Source organism: Miniopterus natalensis, chromosome 1, assembly GCF_054644295.1.
Source record: "Miniopterus natalensis isolate mMinNat1 chromosome 1, mMinNat1.hap1, whole genome shotgun sequence".
Taxonomy (NCBI): domain Eukaryota; kingdom Metazoa; phylum Chordata; class Mammalia; order Chiroptera; family Miniopteridae; genus Miniopterus; species Miniopterus natalensis.
Genome location: NC_142081.1, coordinates 139,605,049 through 139,628,143, shown reverse-complemented (window position 1 = coordinate 139,628,143; position 23,095 = coordinate 139,605,049). Strand labels below are relative to the sequence as shown.

Here is a 23,095-nt window from a genome sequence, read left to right as displayed (position 1 = left end):
TATAAAGTCTTAACAAATTAAATTATCAAATGCTTGAGAAGGTGCTCAATAAATGTTTGCTGAATGAATAAAACTTATTCAAAATTCTCTTAAAATGGTGGGAAAAAAAGTAAAACTAAAGACTTTTAAAAAAAAATCATTATCCTTCTTCTGTTTTTCTTAATCCCTACTAATATTTCTCTGGCTTCTTTACATTTCTTCTCTTGAAGCAAAATTGTTCATATTATTACGTTTTCAGGAGGGAGAACAGTTTGTCACTTTCAGTTACTGATGCTTTACATGTTACATGAAAACTTTGTTTATACTCATATGTACTCCTATATTAACACCCTGTACTTATTACTGAGATCACTATATTCATTCTGAGTTGATTTAACTGGGTTGCCTTTTACTGATTTCAAGAGAGAAAACATCATAAAGTGTAGTAGGAAACTTAAGTCTTTGAGTTCTGGGTGAATTTCTCACTCTAATTTATTTCCACATGAATAGCTTTTGAAATACTCATGTTATAGGTCAGTACCTCTGACTGCAGAACAAGGAGGGGTGGCGGAGCCAGGAAGAGAGAGGTTTATAAGAGGGCTTGTCCTTGGCAGTAAAAACAAAAGGAGAGGCTCAGAGAGCCTGCAGGCTGAGCTTGCTGAGTTGTGAAACAGGTGGTTGTTTTGGTTCATGAAAGGGGAGTTAACTTGCCAAAAAAGGCTAGCCATAAATAACTATAAAACAAGTAGATTAGTATAAAATATATACAAAGAATCAATACAAAAATAAGATAAGCATAAATATGAATGTCTTATCATTGAGCCCCTCCCCCATGAATAAACATTTGTTTAGCAAAGTCATGAGAAAATTGTAAGCACATATGTTATGAATTGCCCTAGGACCTTAGTAAAAACATAGATTCCATGAGTCAACCCTCAGAGATTGATTTAGTAGATATGGGATGTTTGTGGATCTTCAAACATGCATTTTTAACAAGTACTATAGAACATCTTGAAGACCATCTTTCAGATACATTGTCTTATAGGAAATAGAACTTTAAGAGGCAAAGGAGGATTCTCACCTCCAGCCATCAGAAATTCCGTGGCTCCGCCAGCACCTTGATTTTGAACTTTTAACCTCCAGAAATATGAAGCAATGAAACTTCTGTTGTTTTAAGTAAAAAAATTTTTAAAAAGATTATGTTAGTTACAGTCTGAAGAATGGATTAGAGAGGAAGAAGGGATGGATGCAGGAAACTGTTGTAGGAAAGCAGGTAAGAGATGATGATGAACTTGACTAAAATGACGGCATCAGAGATAACAGTAGGGAGATTCATGAAAAGGGCTTTTTGATTGATTGAATATGGAAGGAGAAGCAGGAGCCAAGATAAATCGAGAGACTGACTGAAGTTGGGAAAGGATAATGGTGATTATTGACAGAGGGAATGCTGAAGGAGCGGTGGCTTTAAGGGGAAAAGAAAATAAGTTCAGTTTTGGACACGCTGAAGTGGAGGTCGCTTGTGTTGAGTAGGCACTGGCTACATGGGTTTCCCAGAGCTAACAAGAGAGGCCAGAGCTGGAGTTAATAAAAGGCGCCGTGGCAAATGCACGAGGTGAGTACGTAGGGCTGTCTGGGATCTGCCTTGTGAGAGCACAGAAGGCGGCCTACACACAACCCCGAGGATACTATATGTAATGACATGGACAGACAGATGAAGACAGTGACAGTACTGAGTGGCGGTAACAGAAGAAAGGAAATCGGGGTGTACCACAATCCCCGGAAAAGTGATGTTCGAAAAAGAGAAAACAGTTAACTGTTCTGAAGGTTCCAGAGAGACCAACTGGAAACACAGTTGAAAAGAATCATATGTGACTTTTGTCAGGAGAATGGAGAAAGTAGAATATAAAGTGAGGTGAGCATAAAAATAAGGTGTTTTTGTTTGTTCATTTGTTGCGTTCAGTTTTATATCCTACATATGAGTGAAATCAGGTGGTTCTTAACTTTTTCTGACTTATTTCACTTAGCATGAAATCTGTATAATCTTATTAACCAATTTCACCCTAATAAATTTTTAAAAAAGAAAAAGTCAAAGCTGCAACCTCGTTAGTGGATGATGCTGGAGAAAAATTACTTTTTCAATAAAGTTTATTCTAAGATAAAAAAATAAAATAAGGTGCCCTAGAGGGTAGGTGCTCTGTGTGTATGTGTACACATAATAGAATAATTTAGTCATGTAAACGAAGACCTATTGCAGAATGGTGATATGCTCTGTCTTTAGATTCACGTGTAATTGAGACAATGTGATATTCTTGCAATCATTTATTCCTTCTTCACAGATATGGGGATATTTGTCACCAACAATTTGTCTGGGGAGTTTAATGCAACTTTCAGGTGTGAATAGCTAACTAATAATTAGATAATCTGGTAACCTCATTTTCATGCAAAAAGGATGAAAATATAATGACAGGCTATTATAAATAATAAATAGAAGATAAGTTATATGTAAAGAAAATAATTGGCTAAATTATTAAACACTAAAGAATAACAAGTAGTATAAGTTTCAAAAGAAAGAAGCATATTTCTTTTAAACTTCATTTTCCTTAATATAATGTTAAGAGATATAGCTTTCCCACATACTTTTAAACCAGCAGGTCCTTGATGAAGTGTCCGATTCTGACAGACTACTTAACACAGGCTGTTTGCTTCCTTAACTTGAGAAACAGGTTACCACTAGCTCTACTCAGGTTGGAGGAGTTCTCTCTTTGACTAACAGAAATAAACCCTGACTTAGCTTAGCGACAGGTCAACGATATTCTCCTCTGAGGATCAGCTCTGCTTCAAAATGACTGTTCATAGCAATATTCCCTTTTTAACATTAGATGGACTTCAGAAATCTTGATGGTGTGTTGTCCCCTCAACCAGCCAAGGTAATTTCTGCCAAAGACTCAGTTTCCACTAAAACTGTTCTTCTCAGTATTTGGGCTCATAATTAATTGAAATACAGGACACTAAAATCAACGTAAGTTCTTTTGATCACCTTTTCCTCTCTCTTCCTTCAGCTACTTAAGTAGCCTCATTTTATATATGGAGTCATATATTTTCCCCCATGATATTTACTATAGAGTGGAATATATTTATACAACTGCTAAACTCACTTAAATAAAATGTAAGAAAAATTAGGTACAACTTGCACTTACAATATGGTGATACCACTAATAAGAAAGGACCTCTGGTAGGCTTAGACTGTAAAACTCAAGAAAGGTAAATTCAAAGATGATTACATGCATGATTAGAGTAACTACATTAAGCTATTTAAAATATAACTTCAGGTCTGTGTATTTAAGAACTCCTTTATTTTAATTACAGTTGCTCAGCTTCTTTCAATGCTTTAAGTACTTAATATTCAAAGTCACGAGCTGAGTGTTATCATAAAATCTTGGCCCTTGCATACTTAATACACCAGAACATTAACAGTAGAACTCCATAGTGTTGCAAGTTCCCTCGTTAGCAGAGGAAATGTGACCTAGTCCAGTGAATGGGCTCTTTACCAAAGCACAGTATAGTATGCACAGGAAAGGGTAAGTAAAACAAAATCAGATGAATATGCATGATTACTTTAATATTCTCTAAATCTTTAATTAGAGTGGTGTTGAGATTGCTCATGGTGATGAAAAACAAATGCTTGATTCCCCTTTACTTATATAAATCCTATCTTTCAAAAGCTAGTTGAAGTAAAAACCTTTACAAAGACAATAAATATCTTGTACCTATAAGGCATTATAAAAGTGATAAGAGAAATATCTATTTTAGCTGTATCCTATAGGTTCTGATGTGTAGTGTTCTCATATTATTTTCTAGATATTATAGAAATTTTATTTGGAATTTTCAAAGGAAAATATTTTCCTTTTCTGAAGAGTTAAAAAAGAGGGCATTTGTTTTACTTTTACTACTTCTAATTTGATTAAATAATGATCTGAGAAATATTGCATTATGTCCTCTTTTTAATATTTGTTTTGTGAAGCTCCATCATCACTTGAAAAGGTTTATATCTGAGTACAGATGTATAACAATATCTTAAAAATAACATCTGCCCAATAAGTATTTTACACATAGAGCAACGGTAATATCTTTTCACCACATGTAGGTGGTAGTATTATGAAGACTTAATAAGAACAGAAGGACTGAATTGATTCTGTAAAGACTGCTAAATGATTATAAGATGTTTTGAATCTCAAAATAAAAATGTAACACTATAGCAAAGGTACAATGGAGTAACTTTCTGTTATAATACTATGTACTCTCAAAAACAGTCTAAATCTGACAAAAAGCTTATGTAACCAAACAGAAAACAGCACATTTAATAATAAAAATGTCCTCTGGAAAACCACAGGCACCCACATTCACAACAGTTCGATTGGGTTCAAAGACCTTATGTCTCCAACATACTTTTTCTTTAGTATGTCTATAAATTTCCTGAAATTGAAAATTACACATGTAATTCTATTGCTACTAAAGCTAAAGCTGAGACTGAATCAGTAGCAGTTAATTTGTCAATTCAGTGGTGTTGATAAGGAACTGCCACGCATCTCACCTGAAGAATTCTAAGAATTTCTCTCCTTTTCACAAATCTAATGGTCACAGAATTAAGTTATAACGCCCAGTCCCCTTCTAATAGTTCCACTTAATGTTTAAACATGTATCTAAATAAACAGGAATATATATATTTAAATGAACACAGCAGAACCTTGGTAAATAATCTCAGAATGAGAACAAGGAAAAACACCACTCATCTTGGCTTAACCATGCTTCACTCTCACTTTGGTATATATCTGCACGTATGGACATACTGAAAATAAAGGCTAAAGAATAACTAAAGAATGAAGTTTGCTCTTTTAAAATGTAGATTGACAGGAAGAAGTTGGTAAAAGATACTGAAGATTACACAGATTATCCATATGCCCTAGGGAGACTTTGGTGGTGAGAGACAGAGGTTTTGTTACAAATTGAAAATTACTTTGTACTTCTACCAGCAGAGAAAATAATTGAAATTAACTTTCATAGCTTGTATCACAAAAATTACCCCCAGTTTAGAAAATTATTAATCTAATGCTAAGTATGTTTTTTCCCCAACATTAATGTTCCCTTGAGTGTGTGACTTTTTCCATTCCTCTCCCCATCCCAATTATCTTATAGTCTAAGCTAATTTTCAACATAACACATGTCGCTGATCCATCTATTCTCAACCTAGTGGTTTATTTACTTAACTAGGAATTCTTTGCCACATATAACCAGCAACAGTTTATTAGTGAAGATGGTTGCCACCTGTACAGAGAACAAAACAAAATGTAAAGTACCAGGGTCAGCCTAAGTTATTGGGTAACTAATTTATTGACTCCTAGTTTATCCTGCAATCAACTATTATGTTTAAGACTATAGAAACTTCTTCTTATTGCTGACAAATTTTGTTCACTATCATTTTAAGAGGTGATACCTTGCCCCATTAAAAATTTGATTGCTTTTTGTGATCAAAAAAGCAATTGTCTTCTATTGCTCTCCATGAAGAAAATCCTCTGCTTCCACTGAACATGTTCAAGATGATAAATTTCCAAATGATTTCCTGAATTCTCTTTCATATATTATAAATTCAGCAGTACTTTGAATATGTAGTAAAATAAATAAAAAGTTCCATGGAGAAATGGAGTCAGCTGCTGTTTGTTTCTTCTTGAGTCAAGTATTTAACAATGCCTTCTTTCTTCCACTGTTAAAAAAGTAAATTCTCTAAAGACTATCTATCTGTATTTTATTAGTAGGCCTATATACAGAGTATATAAAATATATTCTAAAGTAAAATAAAAATTTCTTTTAGATTTCATTTCAGATTATGTTTATTTGTCTAATACCTTTTTCTCCCACTATGCATATAATTCAATGTTGATATTACATATGCTTAATCCTTTGTATGTTTATGTTGACATTTAAAATGTGAAAAATATATTATGCAAAAAATAATTTTTTATGTTATTTGGCATTATTTTATAGTTTAAAATAAAAAAAAAAATACAATATTATGTAACAGTATATTGCCATGTGGCTAACTCAGCTGACTGTTCCAGAGTCTAATTTGTAAAGGCAACTTTTGATAGGATGTTTAGAATTCTTAATGAACTCCTTAAGATGTCATTCTAGGAATTTGTTTGCCTTTCTCCTCTAAACTTGAACTATAAGAGAAAAATTTATGTTTTACTCAAGCAAGTCAAGTTCTTTTGATATCTTATCACTAAATCCAACTACCCCTATTTTCTTATGCTGGCTTTTTTTCAGCTTACTTTTGGACTAAGGGTAGGTGCTAAGAATACATTATACACATTATGGAAAACAATTTTAAATGATATTGTTTTCTATCAAACTTCTTTATTTTACTTACCTTCTATAGGGCTGACCAATTTTATCTTATATTTAGCTACAAGGATTTCCAGTCTTTGTCTTTTACTAAAATTGTATCTGCTCTAGTGCCCTAAAGTTCCAGATTGCTTAAGGAGAGATCATTTGATGCTGATATTACAATATACACAATAAAGAAAATAGATGCAAGGCTAAACTTTTTATTCTTGAATCATCTATTGCGCTGAATAACTTTAGGAGATGGTGTTTAGCTCTCCTTTAGATGTACATCCTACTCTCAACATAATCTGTGAGCAAAACATAACTGTCTTCCCTTCTACCTTACTGTAAAAACATTTCAATTTATTTAAGAGCAGGAATGTAGGCGACTGCATGAGTATAGCAAACATGTGCATTAGGAAAATAGAAGAAAATTACAAAAAATGCTTAAAAATCTATGACTGTAGTAAATGTAGTGCAAGATATGATGTATATTGATGTACACATTTCATGAATACAAGGGAAAAACACAACATTTACGTGACTGATAAAATGACAATTTAAAAGTTATATCATCTGAATTTCCTCAACTCTAAAATGGGGGTAAAAATACTTTAAAAATTTGTTTAGGGACAAATAAAATCATGTAGCTGAGTACCTGAAAATTATTTTAAACTATCCAGACTATAGAAGGCAGTGGTGCTATTACAGAGATAAAACTCTGTAGACTGGCATTTATATTAGGCTTTTGGAAGCTAGTCCAACTTAAAGTATACAAATAACTTCTGAAGATTGTATCTATAGTAAACTCATATTTAATCCACATGAAAAGTATAGCTGTAAACTGAGGATAATTCAATTACTGTTTTGCTTACTTTATGACAGTATACTCAAGCAGTTAACATTATATAAATAAAATAAAATTTACTTTATTTAATAAAATTCCAGGCTAGTGTTCATAATCAAGAACTGAGTAATTCTTGCTTATTCACAGTGTACATGTAACTTACACCAGTCCTCAAAACATTAATAGGGTGATTATATTGTAACAAAGAAACATATTAAAGAATTCCAGTGTTTACCACAGTCTTTTTCCAAAATATATTCAGTTTAAAAAATCCATTTCATTGTATTCATCAGTGATACAACTGTATGTGTGTGTGTGTATTATAATTAATAAGCAGTGGTAGGACTATGAAGCAGAGTCTTAGCTATTTAAGGAAAAGGAGATGGGAAAGATATTGGCACTAGATAAAATAATTCTCTTGGCAATTCTTTAGTCCTTTCAAGATCAAAATAGGATTAAAACTAAGACATAAAGGTCAAAGTGAAACCTTAAACTAAAATTACTGAGGTAAAACTGCCAGAAAGATTCCTTCTTGGAGAGCCAGCCTCCCTCTCCCTTACTCCCGGTACTGTCCGTAGTGATTTCTAACGTAAAGGGACAGTAATAAAGCCAGCACAGCTGAGGGGGGTAGAAGAGACCAGTGCATCTCTTCTTTTGTACAAAGTCTCTAGATACAAAAGACTGTCATAAAATTTTTGGGTAGTTTTCAAAGTTGATACATTTAACCTTTAGCTACTAAAAAAGGAATAATGATTATTACCATTTTTGAGTGCTTATTATGTATCAGACGCTGAATTAAGTGCTTTACATATGTCATTCTTAAAACAACCCTGCAAGGTAGGAATTAGGATAATTAGGCTCACTTTTACAAACGGAAATTGGTTACATAAATTATTCAAGATGATAAAACCAAAATGGAGTAGTGCTGAAATTTGAAACCAAGTCCACCTAATTCAAAGCTCATGCTTTTTCTATTACAATAGTCTGCTTCAGGGAATAAATATGATAGATGCACGTATAAAGTTAACCAAACTTTTCTTCTCGTAGTTTTCGAACTTCCATCCTACCAGTCACAGAGTGCAGTTTATGTTTCAATTTACAAAAGCCATTTTTATCTATTATAGAACCTGGCATAGAATATATAATATATAAATCTAAATTGTGATTAACCTAAATTTAATGAATATACTTTTATAGGGCATGCATGAATTCATTTTTTCATATCTACTTTCTATTATACCAATATTTAAATCTGAAACAGAAGACTTCAAATAAACAGTGTTAGGAGGAAAAAGGCGGACAAAATTTCAGATAAAATGTAAAAAAAGTAAAAATATTTTGTGTAAAGAATTATAAGAATATAAAAATTGGACAACTAAGTACTTTAACATAAGATTTTGATAAAATAAGCATAGTAATTAAATGGATATTAAAAAAATCCATAAACATAAAAATTTACTCAAGAAGAATAGATAATCAAATATCTCTCTGATTAAAAGACATTGGACACAGATAATTTTATAGATAAGTTTTACTCTATAAGAAACAGATCATTCCTTTTATACAAACATTACACAACAGAAAAAGGGAGAAAAATATAATTTTATGATCAAAGACTGACAAGGACAGGGGAAAAGAAAATTATAGATTTATCTCATCTATCAACATAGATGAAAAAATTCAATACCAGAAATACTAGCAAATCAAATACAGTCAGTATTTTTTCTTTTAGTAACCTAGTAGAGTTTATCTCAGGAATGTAAGGACCATTTGATATCAAAAACTTTAATAATGTAATATATTACCAAAGAAGGAAAAAGATGATCCTAATCAATCCTTATCAAAGGAATAAGCATTTGATAAAATTTTAAAAAAACCATTTACGATAAACACTCTTAGTAATAAAGAAACAGAAGGGACATTCATTACCCAAGTAAAGAGTATTTATCAAAAACATCAAACTTAATGGTGAAATTAGAAGCATTTTCATTATATTTAGACATAAACAAATCTACCCACTCTCATGGCTTCTAATTTTACTTTATATTACTTTTGCAATAAGACAAAAAAAAGTGAGATGTAATAATAAAAGTAGCAACTAGAAAGAAAGAGATAAACTCATTCATTTATATATAGTTGACTAAATCAGCTACATAAACATCCAAGAGAACCTACAATTGATTTAAAGAGAGAAACAATTCCAAAATACTTGTTATTTACTCAAAGTAGTTGAAAACTTATGTCCACACAAAAACTGCAAGTGGATGTTAATAGCAGCTTTATTTATAATTGCTAAAACTTAGCAACCAAAATGATCTTCAGTAGGTGAGTGGTTAAATAAACTGTGGTACACTCAGATAATAGATTATTAGTTATTGCTAAAAAGGAGCTATCATGAAATGAAAAGACATGGGGGAAACTTAAATGCATAGTACTAAGTAAAATAAATTAATCTGAAAAGTCTACATATTGCATGATTCCAACTATATGACATTCTGGAGAAGTCAAAACTATGGCATCAATAAAAAGATCAGTGTTTGCATCCTAGTGTTTGAGGGGAAGGAAGAGATGAATAGATAGAGCATAGTGGATTTTTAGGGCAGTGAAATGACTATATACTATAATGATACATACATAATGTACAACACCAAGAGTGAACCCTAATGTAAATTGTGGATTTTGGATTATAACAATGTGTCAGTGTTGGTTCATTGGTTTTAGCAAATGTACTACTCTGTGGGAAATACTGATAGTGTGGAAGGCTATCCACCTGTTTGGGGGAGGGAAGTACATAGGAAATCTCTGCATTTTCTGCTCAGTTTTGCTGTAAACCTAAAACTGCTTTGAAAAATAAAGTCTAAAAAAATCTAAAATAAACAATAATCTTAATCTTTCTATTATAACAGTAGTAATCAAATAGGAAACATAATAGCATAAAATTATTATTCATAAAACTTAACAAAATAATGTATTTATTCTCATATGGACATCTAATAGGAATCTCTAAATCCACATGTTCAAAACTGAACACTTAATTTCCACCTTCCTAATTACTCCTCCTACGGTCTTCTATCATCAGTAAATGAAAATACCAAAACACCATCCTTCTCAGCCTGGGCCAAACACTTTGGATTCATCCTTGATTCCTCTCTCTTTTATACCTCATGTTCCGTTAGTCAGTAAAATCTGTTGGTTCTGCTTTCAAAACAGATCAGCCTACATCTCATCACGCTCGCGCTGCTACCTCTTGGCTTCAAGCCCCTGTAGCTCCCCCTCGGTCTCCCTGTTTTGCCTTTGCCCTCCTAGTCCCTATTTCCCACACAGGAGCCACAGTAACCCTTCTACACGTAAGTCAGATCATGTCACCACTCTGCTCAAAACCTTCCAATGGCTTCATATACCATTTGGTATGAAGTCGCAGTCTTTACGGTTACCCAATACCTGTCTCACTGATACCTCTCTAACTTTCCTTCCCTCTTCTTCCTCTTCACTCATTCCATTCTGTACACAGTCTCCCCACTGCTACCCTAACATACAAAGCACACTACCATCTTTGCACTTGCAAGATGGAGCATTTTTCCTCAAGAAAGCTATAAAACTCAACCTCTCGCTTCTGTTAGATTCGCTTCCCAAACGTCTCCTTATCAGCTAGACCTTCTTTGAGTCTCTCATGTAAAACAGCAACTCTTCTCTGATGTTCTCCTGATCCTCTTTTGTGGCATTCTCTGTCTCCCTTACAATTCTTTACTCCCTCAATGGCACCTACCTCCAGCTAACACAACAAATTATTACTTCTTTTGCTATAGTCTGTATATCTTCCACTAAATGCAAATTACGTGAGGGCAAGTACTCTTTTTTTCACTATTATGTCCCCTCAACTAGAACAGTGAACAGTGTCTTTCTTTATAGTATGTATTCAAACATATTGTTGAAAAAAAAATGCATTGCTCTTCATGCTATTCATTATATTTTTTATTATGGCTGAAATATATCATAAAAAGAAATAAAATAAACTCTAAAGAAAAGTGAACTAAAACTTGAATATTCTTCCGATAGCAACATATAAATATAAATAATATAAATATATGTTTTTCATATAAATAATATATTTTTCTCTTCCATTCTTAGTGTTGTTGTTAATGGGGATAATATACATAATTAAGAGTACACAAAAAAGTTTGATTTGAATCATAAAGCTTTAGCAAGTTGGCCTGTAGTTCTTAGATTTATCATAATTAGGAATATATAAAGGGATTTTGGGTTTAGTGATATTCAAACTACTACACTTAAAAAAAATATTATTTTAGATGAGGGTGTAAAGTAAAAGATTTAAAACCATTTATTCAAATTTAAAATAAGCAGCAACTTTTCTTAGTAAAACTTTATCACAAAATTAAAGTCTCATATTATTTGAACTGTTAATATTCCTTTCTGACTGTTTAAAATCAACTACTTCTCAACTTTTTTGTTTCACTCAAGAGTTAAAATTAGTGGATAAAAAGTGCAGAATATGGGTGACATTTGTGAGAATGGAAGAGTAAGGATATCAGAAAAGTTCTCCCTCCCTCCCTCCCTCCCTCCCTCCCTCCAAACAAACAAACAAACAAACAAACAAACAAACAAACAAAAACAGTGAGAACACTGGCAAAGATAATCAAAGCCAACTCTTTTTGGAACTCTGAAAATTAAATAAAGGTCTGCAGCAATCCGAGGAGTGCATATTTGAGAGAAACAACTGAATTTCAGTAAGAATGGGAGCTTTGTGTGGTTTTAATCTGCCCTAATTTCATTTCCCTCTCCTCAGCTCCACAGTCACTTTGAAAACCAACAGTCTGACAACCCAGCAGTCTAGCAACCGTCGGATGGGGCAGAATGACTAGAGCTCCCAAAAAGCACCATCTCAGGGAAGTGTGATTATTTGACTCATCTTCCAGTCCCGTGGAAACCTCTCCTCACAGTGCTTGTCTTTATTTGACTTAGAGATCACTCAATGCAGACAGCCTTTTCTCTGAAGGTTTTGTTAAAAAGAGTCAGCAGCAATTGTTTAATATTGCAGCTGCCTGAGGTAGCCATAACAGCTGAGGCAAACAAGAAGGTGACAATAAAAATTAAACATTAAAAGCTGGGAAATTCAATGTCCACAGGGGCTTCAAAAGCTCTGACATGTTCCTGGGAATCTAGAAGGCTATCCATGCATATGTAGTACTGTTTGCATGACCAAGAAAGACCTGAGATCTTAAGCTCTCACCTTTAGTTGACCTTGAGACTCTGAGCAAATAGAAAGTGAAGGCTAAGGCAGAGGTACAGACTGCATGCTTCTGATGAAAATGTGCCCCAACATGCACATAGAGCCCCTCATCAAAGGATGGGAGAATTACTGAGTACAGAATCTTAAGGAAATCTCTGCCCAATAATTCTCTGATCATAAGCTAACTAAACAGTGGTAATACTTGACAAAGAATACAAATTATACAGGTTTAGTTCAGAAAAGTCACTAAATAAATAAATATTATCAACCACTACCACCACCAAAAACCCTGAGGAAGTGGGTAGAATCTGGATTCCAGAGTTGCCATATTTTATTATTTTTAAAAGTTCAGTTTCAACAACAACAACAAAACTATGAGATGTTGGACTTGCTAGACAAAGACTTTAAATTAGCTTGTTTAAATATGTTCAAAGAACTAAAGGAAACCATGTCCCAAGAAATAAAGAAAAGTGTCTAAAGAACTAAATGAATGATGTCTCACCAAATATAGAATATCATTGGAGAGACAGAAATTATAAAAATGAATAAAATAGAAATTCTGAACTTGAACTGTATAATAATTGAAATAAAAAGTTTACTGGAGGGGCTCAACAGAAGACATAAACTGGCAAAAGAAAGATCATCACCTATAAAGATGAATCAATTTAAATTATTCTGTTTGAGAAGCAGAAATAAATAAGAATGTATAAAAATGAACAGACCCTAAAAACCCTTGGGGACACATCAACCTTAGCAAATACAACTAGTGCAAATCCCAGGAGAGGAGAGAGAGAAAGGGGCAGAAAGACTATTTGAAGAAATAATGGGTGAAGACTCCTGAAATTTGATGAAAAATATTAATCTAAATATCCAAGAAGCTTAATTAACTCCAAGTATGAAAAACTAAGAGAAATCCACATTTAGGCATACCATAATCAAACTTTCAAAAGTCAAAGACAGAGAACCTTAATAGCTGCAAGACAAAAGCAACCTATAAATTGGACATGAAAAAATTAAAAACTTATGTACTTCAAAGGACATTTTCAAGAAAGTGAAAAGATAGTGCATAGAATGGGAGAAAATATGTGCAAATATTACATCTAATAAGGGACTTGTATTGAGAATATATAAAGAATTCTGTAGTTCAACAATTAAAACCAGCTCAATTAAAAAATGGGCAAAGGATTTAAATAGACATTTCTCCAAAGAAGACATATAAGTGATTAACAGACAAATAAAAACATGTGCAACATCATTAGGGAAATGTTAATCAAAATCACAATGAGACACCACTTCACACTCACTAAGAAGGCTATGATCAAAGAGTAACAACTACTGTTTCCAAGGATATGGAGAAACTGGGACCTTCCTACATTGCTGAAGGAATGTAAAATGGTGCAGATGCTTTGTAGAAAACTTTTGCAGCTCCCTAAAATGTTAAACATAGAGTTACCACATAAGCCAGAAAATCTACTCTGAAGTATATATCTAAAAGAACTGAACACAGGTACTCAATCAAATACTTGCATATGAATGTTTGCAGCAGCATTATTTATAATAGCAAAAAATATGTAAATAACCCAAATGTCCATTAACTGAGAAATGAGAAAATTTAATATATCCATAAAATGGAATACTATTCAGCCATAAAAAGGAATGGAGTACTGACACATGCTACAACATGAGTGAACTGTGAAAATATCTTACTAAATGAGAGAAGCCAAAAGAAAAAAAAAAGGAAGAAAGGAAGGAAGGAAGGAAAAAAGGAAGGAGGGAAAAACACACACAACGCAAGCCAGTCACAGAGGCCACGGGCCATGTATTATATGATTCCATTTTTTTATGACATGTTTAGAATAAGTACATCCATAGAGATGTAAAGTATATTAAGGTTTGTAGGGGCTGGGGAAAGGTGGGGAGTGACATAACACATACGGAGTTTTTTTGGGGGGAGGCTGATAAAATATTCTACAATCAGATAGTGGTGATATTCACAACTTTGATTTTTATAGTTTAAGAGGGTGAAATTTGTGGTTTGTGAATTACATTTCAATTTTTAAAAAAATCCTATGTAATGACATAAAGACCCGGGGTTCAATTTTGTTAGCTGTATAAATTATTAATTCCTTTCTGGGTTTAGTTTCATGCTCCTGTTATAAAATAAAGATAATCATACTTCATTAGATGTTCTTCTGAGGATTAAATGACATATCTATATTTAAAAAATCCATATATTTTTAAGCAGAAACCAAGTACTCATATATTATTATTTTATAACTTTATTTTTAGTCCATTTTTCAAACTCCAAACTCAGCCTTATCTTATTAATTTCTATGCTTATTCACCTCTCCCTTCATTATATGCCATTACAGTTTTCTAAAAACTGCCCATCTGCCAAAGGCTATTTTTCTAGTATGAAGAAGAGCACTAATGTTTTTCTGTTAGGGAGAGAACACATTTGAAAAGAAGAAAACTACGAAATATGTTTTCATACAGAACTATTGAATTTAAAGTTTCAAGCTATCATTTAGAACAACTCTTAGCTCATGAGTTCTTTTACCAAAATCCATTAAATGGTAGTAATATTGTCTGCTGGAATACTGCTGGTGTTTGAGAACTTACCTCTCCTAGGGAGGCCTAGTCCACTTTTGGAAAACTGCAATGCAAATATTTATTTACTACTATAGGTTCTAATTCTAGTTATATCTCTTAGGATGCTTTGAAATGTTATAATTTTTCACATATTCATGTAGATTTTTTTTATCATTTATATTCTGGAGGCAGAGACTCCAACTACTAAAACTGTTTCCAGTTCAACCACAATCCGAATCATGTTTATATGTGTCTCTAATAAATATAATATGATCATGATGGTAAAATGTGAAAATCTGGATTCCCTCATATATTTGGAAACATGAAAAATCTCAGAAAGTGCAAAAGGGAGGAAATTGTGAATTCTTGCAAAAATACCTAGTTACAAAAATACCTAGCTGCAAAATCTATTGTTTAAAACACATGAAAAAATTGAAAATGTTTTATCATTAAAATGTTACTTTTTACAAGTTAGAACCTAGCCTATTTATTAAGGTATCTAAAATCTCTCTATATTAATTGAAATTCAATTTCTTGGAAATAATTAAGATATTATAGTCATATCAAAATGTTTGAAATATATGAATTATCATAGTTGAAAGTTTAGTTGAACATATTTATAAAGCCATCTGTTTAGAAAGAATAATGATGTTGAAAAACCTGAATGGCATAATTTTTCAAAATGCTATTTCTTTTGTCAATCAACAATCAGTGAGTGTACGCTCTTATTCTATTAACAACTCTCAGTCTTTATTTTTATGTTCCTTCTTTGCTTCTGTAATTCTCTCAGTATATAACAAATTGATATATAAACAGATACTATGATTGCATAGAAAAAAGTGAAACTTGTTACTTGAAGGAATGTGTCAAAATAATCTTCCTAACTGTATAACCAAATAGACACAAAGGTTTTATGAAACAGTTGCATGAATAAGATAATATATTAGAAAATAGCTATGTTAAAAGGATCTAAGTGATATTATTAGGAGCAGTAATGATACTGGAGTACATTAATTTTAACATAGATTTTTAAGAGTTCATAAATTAATCTTCAAATACATACCAGATCGGTTTTTGGAGTATCTGGACAGTCAGAGAAATAAGGTGCTGAACTTCTGACCCCACTGTTATCAGAAGCTGGCTTTGGAGGTTGAGCATGCTGTCTGTAAGTAGCACTTTTAGGAGTCCAACAAAACAGGTTGATTGATTCTCGCACACAACGTTCAATGTCAATTTCTAGAGAGAAAATTGAAAAAATATATATAGAATTTGGAATGCTATGTTTATGAAAAACACACAACCTTTCCTAACTGCATATATTGACACATGGCTAGGATGATAGCTAATTAGAAAAGATTTCAGTAAAAAAAAAGTACATATTAATTAGCATATTCATGACTGGAGTGGTAGGGGGTATTTTGTATTATTATACATATACATATTCACATACATTTACATATGTAAATACATGCATATACGTGTGTTTGGTATTATCAATATATATACATATAAGTATATTCCAGTATATAATTATTTAAACATCATGGATATAACACAGCTTCTATTTAAGAATCTATCTCATTTATTCTGATAATATTTTCACTTTTTCAAAGTAAAATAGAGGTTGGGGTGGGGAAAAGGCTGGAATTTGGGAGTGGGCAGGCAAAAGATTCAGAAGCTGATTCATCATGACTTCTAGTATAATGTACTAGAAGTTTCATTTCTATTTATTAAAGATCTAAAACCATCAGGGCAAAATTTATTGAAATCGTAATTCAGCATTTCTCTTTTTAAAAAATAATTTCCTGAGTTAAACGCAGAAAGGTTTAAGTGGAAAAGATTAAATGAGCTTGATTAAAATAAAAAAAAGTGTCAGAGAAGATTTCCTTTTCTTTTTCAGATTTGAAATGCAAGCATCTTTGAAAGAGGTAATACATACAGGAAAGTTGTTACAATGTCAGATTTTGCTTGTATGTTATGATGGTGCTGTAGCCCTTTAGATCACTATTCCTGATGAAGAGTAAAAGAAAGTGTAGAGATCACAGAACGGCAGTGGAAATTCAGTAAGTTGACTAGGATGAAGAAGTTTAGCATGGACTAGCTTTCCCCTTTCTATAATCCTGCCATTAGCAAATGGCAGGTATCTCAATTCCTCTGCAAAAGTCCAAGTGTGTCAGTTCAGTTAGGCAATTTTAAATTACAAAGAGATAAGTTCCCAATTTCTCTTTCTGAAGTGAGAAGCTTATATATAAAGGTGAGGAGGAAATAAGCATTGAAGTTGATTCTGTGGATGGTGCATGAGCCATGCATTTAGAGCTGTCTACTTTTTGTAAGGTGGAAAACCCTTGGAGAAAAGAAGGGAAACGCACACTTACTGAGCATCTGGTATGTGTCAGGCAGTGTATACTTTCACTTAGCTCATTTAATTCTTACAATGAGTCTTGTAGACAGGTATGGTAACCCTCCTCATTTCTGCTGGAGACGAAGAAACTAAGACATAAGCTAAGTGATTTAACATGTTAAGTGTGTTATTATAAGTAGAAAATGTCTGGAGTTATTAAAGGGTTATAAGACATCTTTTACTTCCTAATTCACTTAGGTTTTGCATGTGGCCAGCAGGTCTGGAAAGAACAGTTACTCAATTAAGCATTCCTGTACCTGCTATTAGTGATGCTCGCCACCTTCACAGCTGGTTACTTCCATGGCTACACAAAGGTCAGATTTCATTACCCCTATGCTATTCCTAACATAATATCTAAAAAAAACCCCACAGTTAACATGCTTTTAGAAATGGGTCTATTTATTTGAACAGTGGCCAATGTAGTTAAATGTACTTAAAAAAAAATCTCTATAATATCATCCACTTGATATTCCACAGAAAGAAGAGCACAGACATCAACTAGAAGAAAAATCAAAGTTTGAGATAGGTTCCTCTATTCCATTTAAGCACAGATATGCTCACTTCAGTTTAGAAAATTTTCAATTAATATGGCTAAGATAAAAATTTGCAGCTAAAGAGAGAAAACTTTGTCATCTTAAAAAAGTTTACCCATTTAACACTGTTTAATCTCCAAAGGGAAATAATTTCCTACGACAGGTTTTACATGGGCAGTGCTCAAATCGGTTTGACACATCTGTGACTAAGTAAAAGCTCAAGTCAAGGGCCCAGATCAGAGGTTGTAGTTCAGTCCTTAAGTCACTGGCAAAGGAAAAGTCATTTGTACCTGCCTCCAAAACACCCTGTCAACACCATGAAAGGTTTATGGTGACTCTTGAGCATTTACTGGCGCCCATAGCAAGTCCACCCTGATTATTAGCACTGGCAGATATCCCATTCTCCATTCACTTAGCCCAATGCCACTTCTCTATCTCAAAATCCTTCCAAAGCACTTTATCATAATCAAAATATTATGCAAAAAGTACTTTGTGAACTATACATTGAATAGGCAATTATTCCTAAAAAGGAATCTCTCATCCTAGGGCACTACTGTTCTCTCTCTTGCATGGTAATTTTGATACAACGCATTGTGAGGAAGCACGTGCCCTGTATGATGGTTTCCCAGGGTTCATTCCAAACTCTGTGAAGTACTTCGTGACTCTGGTAGGAATAATGCCTCAGAATCTGTTTCTTTATCTTATCCATTACTATCCTACTTCTCAGAAGCGGTGACCTATTTTCAGTGATAAAGCACGTCGTGTTTCACTTGGGCGAGAACAGGTGGAAAAGGCATCTCTCCTGAAGCCCTCTGTTCTCCTCTGAATGGCTATGAATTGCTTCCTAGCTCCAGTGGACAGCTGTTGCCGCCTCTCTTTACCACTATCTGATTCCCTCTGGCTCTCCCCTATAGCTGAACCCTAATTTTGTTAAGATATTATTTACTTTTAGGGAATTCACTCCATCATTTTGGTGGGACACATTTTCCAGCAGCTTTTGAGAAAGGGAGCAAGATATGTTTATTCTGCCCTGGCTAGGCACAGCCTTCTAGGGTTGAATGTGAGTTAGGGAAGGCAGCGCTCCATTCCCGCCTTCTGAGGAGTCTGATATGATTCTGATTTGAGGTTTTGTGCGTGTGATTTCCCCCTTGTCTGTATACCTTTAGGATGCCTGGTGTTCTGAAATTTCATAGTGACATACATAAGCGTGTACAACTTCACTGTGCTAGGCATTTGATGGTCCTTTTGAAATCCTTCAGTTACAGAAAGATTCTTGTTTGATGTCTGATAATTTCTTTCTCACTGTTCTCTCTTCTTCTACTAGAAGAATCTTGAACATACTTAATTGAATTTCTAATAATTTTGCCTTTTCCTTTAACTTTCCATATGTATTTTTGTTCTATTTTCTGAGAAATTCCCTAAACTTTATCATCCAATTCTTTTATTACAAAGGCCACTGAATTTCCATATCATTTTTATTTCCAGAAAACCTTTTTAATTCTATGTTATTTAAAAAAATTCTGATTTTTCATAGTTGTAATACCTTCTCATAATTATGTTTTTGAGGATATTCCTTAGTCAGTTTGTGCAGGTCTATGCCTTTTAATGGAAGGCTTTCCTTACAGGTTTGGTGATCAATGACTCTACATATTTAGAAGAACAACACTAAAAACCATATTGGGAGTTTTGTATATGTGGGCTGGGCTTGGTGATGGTGGATTCACTATAGAGTAAATTGAGGACATGGTGATTTGTTAGAGGACTTTTAAGTAAGGTATTTTCCCTAGAGGCATTCCATCTCTCCAGAGAGTAATTCTGTGATCTGCCTAAATGAGTCCTTGCCAGCATTCTGGTATTGACCATGGATGGGCTGGGGGTTGAAACTATACATTCCCTCACTCCTGCTCTAGGCTGTGCTCTTGACCCTCGGTGTCAAGCCTCTCTGATTCTACTACCCCAAAGAACACCCAACCAAATTTACCGTTATCTTTGGCCATGTTTTTGTAAAATTTGCAGAAGTAAAGATATCTAAACCATAATCAGTGAAGACTGCTATCTTTTTTATACGAATTATCCCTCCATTATACTTTCCTTTATGTGGGCAAACCCAGATGGGTTTCCCATGGACCAATGGCCCTCTTCAATCTTTTGTAATTTTTCACTTCACTGAATCTTTTGAGCCCCTAGTCACTACCCTCCCCACTCCCTCACTCTCCCTTTAAAATGTCCAGTCACCTCTGTACAAACTGAAGTTGAGTCCAGTACATGGTGAACTCTTCCTTATTGCAACAGTATATTGCTTACTAAAACCTGTCCTTTCCACTTTAACCAGTATCTTGCTTTGTTTGTTTTTGACAGTATTATAAAGTTACTGCTAGCTCTCGGAATGACTCCCTGGAATACTTCCACCACCCACGATACAGAGGCAGAGTTTGTAGTTCATTGGGAATGTGTTCCCGCAGCAGAAGTTTATGGGTAGGACAAACATAGTTGCCATGTACAGAGCCAAAAATCAAACAGAAATTCTTTCAAACATGAAACATGTAAAATTATAAGCAGAGAATTTGGTTTTCATTGTTGCCTGATCCAAAGAGAGATACATTCCTTCTGGAAGTATACTTGATAATGTTACATACACAGTTACATGTACACCATTGACTTATTTTTTTTTAATTTTTTTAATAGAAATTTCACAAAATAGCATATCTGTGTTCATAGGAAACAAACCTGTAGCATTACAAGAAACAGAGACTATGCCTGTGTTATGTTTTATGTATTCCTACCATCAATAATAATAATTTTTTTAAAAAGAACAAATTTCAACTAACCCTGCCAGTGGAAATACTGATTATCAATTTTCTCTATAAAAAATATAGCACAACTGTTGTTATATGAAGAGATGATCAATGAATATGAAGTAAAAAATACTTAGAGGTACATCAGATATTTAATAAATAGTTATTTTCTGTTTTACAATTTGTTGTAATCTCTTTGCTCATTCTAAATATTTTTTCAATGACCTAATTTTGTATTGTAATTGATATCATTGTCTTAAAAAGGGCAGCCTCCCCACATGGCATAAGCTTCAGGCCACAATATCCATTTGCTCCCATCTTTAAGTCTCCTTCTGGGTGCCAGAGGAGTAGACTCTTGGCTAACAGGGTGAGAGCAAAGATCTGCAGGGGTGGGAGAAATGAAACTATTCCTATGCAGACCTTCCACTGATTCTTCTGCAGCTTCCTGCCTGCTTTTCCACTCACTTTCAATTCCTGAGACTCGCTGGTGCTTGGCATCAAGAACAGGCTTGCCCCTTACTGGTACCCTCCTTTGCAGGAAGGTTTCAGTTTTCTTTGCTTTATTAAGTGCGTTACTACTGATGTAATTGCTTCCTATCTGCCAAATGTTTGTTGACATTTCTTGTCTACTCGTGCTGTTCTTATACTCTCTTTGCTCTTAGAATTATCTCTTTTTTTCATTCTCTTACTGTCATTTCAGTGATATTTCAGAAGGGAGCAGAGATAATCATATGTGTATAATTTGTCATCTTAACTAGAAAAGTTTCAAACTTTAAAGACTGGTTCAAAAGGGTCGGGAATAAAGTTAGGTTATGGGTGTGGCAGGCTTGAAGCCTCACCCCCTTGATCTAGCTCTTGGCCTGCAAAGTGGCAGCTAATATATTTTCTCAGAAAGCAAATTAAAAACGGCATACTGTAAACAGCAATAACATGGGAGGCAGCATGGTCTGGGCTGCAATCTCAATTCAGTTACTACAAGTTGTATAGCTTTGGCCAACTCATTTTTCTGCATCTCTTTTCTCAATCATAGGGTTGATATTACTTAATTACTACGAGTGTTATGAAGTAGAAATAAAACTATTTCAGCACACAGTAGTAACCACAGGTTTTATATATAAACTTACAGATATATAAAACACATGATAAATTTTAGTACTTCAATTAAAATAAAAAATAAAAAAAAGCATAAGGTCTTAGATCCCAGGTAGTCTGCTTTCTTGTTTTAAAAACACTTGGAATATAGGTTCATTTTCTATTTTGAACTTGATAAATTTCTCTTTAAATGAGATTATCTTTTAAAAATATTCTTTTCTACCTTTCAAAATACAAGGATTTGTAATATTATTCAGCAATAAAAAGAAATGAGCTATAAAGCTCTGAGCAGAGATGAAGGTGAAAGCCTGAAAAGACTACATACTCTATTCTATGATTTACCTATATGACATTCTGGAAAAGGCAAAACTATAAAGACTTGAAAAGATCACTGGTTGCCAGGAGTTTGGAGGGTAAGGGGAAAGAAAAAGGGGGAATGAAGAGTTCAATACAGGGGATTTTTAGGGTGGTAAAACTGTTTTATATAATACTGTAGGAGTGAATAAAAGCTTAATGTAAACTATGGATCTTAGTTACGTTAAGATTTCAACAACTATAACAAATATAACACATTAAGGCAAGATTTTAAACATAGGGGAAATATGGGAACTCTCTGCACTACCTGCTCAATTTTTCTGTGAACTTAAAACTGCCCTAAAAATAAAGTCTATTGATTAAAGAAACAAAAAACAAGGACAGGAATGACATCAGGAAAAATGGCAAGGTAAATAGCTCCAAGGGCACTTCTTTTTAAAGAAGTTTTATTCTTAAAGAACTAATGAAGAAGTTAAAAACCTGTAATCATGCCATCCCTCTATTATACTTCATTTACCTCTTGACTGGAGTAATAAATTAGGGCTTTTAATCCACGTGCAAAACAAACTCCATTGTCAAAAAATACAACCATTTAAAAAATACCCTTGCATTTTACTGGACATAAAACAGAAACTGGATTTGAAAAATTAAAATATTAATAATTTTATCCTAATCTGTAATCACAGGACAAGAAGGCCATTGCAGCCATTCTGGAATATCTTAGTTTACACAGGACGTTTAACTTAATGGGCAATTTGACTGAAACCTTTCTTTCCCATCTAAAACTCTCCTCTGCAGTTAACAGTAGTATGATTGTTATTCCATATCACCCTCTGTTTGAGATCATAAGCTCATGACTGTTTCTGTGAGGCAGTTAAGGGATAAGTAGCTAGGAGAATTGCTGAGGATGGG

At 33.6% G+C, this 23,095-nt stretch overlaps 1 protein-coding gene across 3 annotated transcripts in view; it reads right to left on the bottom strand.

Annotated features, from left to right (window-relative positions):
* The window catches only part of TBCK (TBC1 domain containing kinase), a 165,164-nt gene that overhangs the window by 43,021 nt on the left and 99,048 nt on the right, over positions 1 to 23,095 (bottom strand). For all 3 annotated transcript variants that reach the window (XM_016223615.2, XM_016223616.2, XM_016223618.2), the window contains one exon: positions 16,111 to 16,283. In XM_016223615.2, coding sequence (XP_016079101.2) covers positions 16,111 to 16,283 — 173 coding nt within the window. The remainder of the gene's footprint in view (positions 1 to 16,110; positions 16,284 to 23,095) is intronic.